Source organism: Chinchilla lanigera, unplaced genomic scaffold (assembly GCF_000276665.1).
Source record: "Chinchilla lanigera isolate Chin_1 unplaced genomic scaffold, ChiLan1.0 scaffold01719, whole genome shotgun sequence".
In the NCBI taxonomy this organism is placed as follows: domain Eukaryota; kingdom Metazoa; phylum Chordata; class Mammalia; order Rodentia; family Chinchillidae; genus Chinchilla; species Chinchilla lanigera.
In genome coordinates this window covers 1-1,823 of record NW_004957120.1, presented here as the reverse complement: position 1 = coordinate 1,823, position 1,823 = coordinate 1, and the positions used below count along the sequence as shown (strand labels likewise).

Here is a 1,823-nt window from a genome sequence, read left to right as displayed (position 1 = left end):
GTCACCTGCCTGCCTTTTGCCTCCTTGGCCTCCCTGGGCTGCTCCCACAGGCCCAACTTGCCTTGAGGGTCTGGAAGTACTGCAGCGTCTCCCTCTCATAGAGGAGTGGGTCCAGTGCCCGCATGAGGAGGATGATGGTGAGCAGGCACCCTGAGGGAGGGCAGGAAATGGAGCTACCTCTGCTCCCATCCTTGTGAGACCCTTCCTGCTCTCAAGTGGCTGCCTTACAGAGGGTTGGCTTAGAGGGACTGTGGGGAGCAGCCTTTCAGGGAATGCACCTTACATTTATTCTCAGGCTCCAGCTCCTGTAGCTCCTTACAGGATTTGAGCTCGGACTGCAGCACTGTGGACTTTTCCACTGACAGCTCACACCTGAGGGTCGGGAGGGAGCAGGTGATGCCCACGGCCCTGGTCCTCCCCAGCATTCAGTCTCAGACCATGTCCCTCGGGCCCAAGCCGCCCATTCCAACTGCCTGATGCCAAGTGCAGAGCCCTTTTCCTTACCTGTGTGTTTCTTTGTCATTACCTGAATAGTTGCTCGTCGGTGGCTGAGTCCCGGCACCAGGCCTCCTGGCGGCCTAAGGAAAAGGTCAGGCAGTAGCAGAAGAAGGGAGTGGGGGCTGCTGCTGCGGGGGTGGGGACCGCAGGCTGCCTCACCTTTGAAAAGCACACACTCCTTCTGGGCGTCACCTGCTGTCCAAACAACACGAAATGTATGCTGGGGCAACTGGTCATTGAGGGAGCCAGCAGGCAGGTCACAGAGCTGGGAGCACTGGGTCAAGGAAATGCCCCGACCTCACCACTTGCTGACTCTCCCACCCTGTTCCTGCCCCAGGCCCTCATATCTGCCCCATGAGTCCTGGGATACCCAGACATGGCTGGGCCGGTTCCTGCCATCTGGGGTCCTCCACTCCACAATCAGAGGTGACTCATCAGCCATGAGCAGCAGGGTCTCTGTCCCAGAGCCTACCTGGCACAAGAAACAAAGACAAACCCATCAGCTATTACAGCCTTAGGTCCACAACTCCATGATGCTCTTTAGCAAAAGCCATGAGACTCACTAGGAGGGGCCGAGAGAAGGAGACGGTCAGACAGGCTTCATCCCGGCTCACATGCAGGCAGCGCAGAGCATCCTGGGGGTCAGCTGTAGGGACACACAGGTCTCCTTAAATCTGCTTCCATTCCACACTCAGCCTCCTCCCCTATTGCTTACCTCGGCCCAGGAGCCAGCGGTGGTAGAACCAGGCACTCTGATCATTGGGGTCAGTGAAGAAGGCATTCTGTACCAACTCCAGCTCTGCAGAGGCCAGGGAGGCAAGGGCTTTGGTCAGCACGCTGGTGGCCACCCAAGCGACCCAGCCCATTTTCAAGTACCTTCAGCTCTTAATCTCATCTATTCCTGGCCTTGTGCAGGGGCTGCACATGTCAGTTCTGTGCTCCCCATCAGGCACCTGAAGTGCTTGCAAACAGGAACTGAGTCTTTGCACCCCCAAAGACAGGCATGAAGTAAGTGTTCAATAAACCTAAGTGATAGGTTCAGGAAAAGGGCCAGGTAGGCACCACAGGGCTGCAAAGGTGGCACAGCAGAATTCTCTCCTGGACCCTCTGGTCTTGCTTACCTTTGAGCAGCACATCTTCAGGGAGGCGCCCCTGTGGGCCAGAGTCTGGCTGGGGGTGCAGCTGAGGCAAGAGGCAGGAGCGGTAATGCCAGGAAGAGTAGTTCGAAAAATTTCGGGTGATGAGACTGTCAGTGAAGGCTAGCTCCTCTGCAGGGGGCACAGCCGCCTGTGCAGCCACAAACCGTCGATAGTCCCAGCAGTGAA

At 57.3% G+C, this 1,823-nt stretch overlaps 1 protein-coding gene across 1 annotated transcript; it reads right to left on the bottom strand.

Annotated features, from left to right (window-relative positions):
- Positions 1-59: 59 nt before the first annotated feature.
- Positions 60-1,815, bottom strand: LOC102006195 (geranylgeranyl transferase type-2 subunit alpha-like; the record flags this gene model as incomplete). Its single annotated transcript, XM_005415225.2, is given in 8 exon segments — positions 60-150; positions 284-372; positions 527-578; positions 658-763; positions 869-970; positions 1,062-1,144; positions 1,214-1,297; positions 1,620-1,815. Coding segments are annotated over 8 exon segments (803 nt in total), but the record flags the coding sequence as incomplete, so codon positions are not given.
- Between the last annotated feature and the right edge of the window lie 8 nt (positions 1,816-1,823).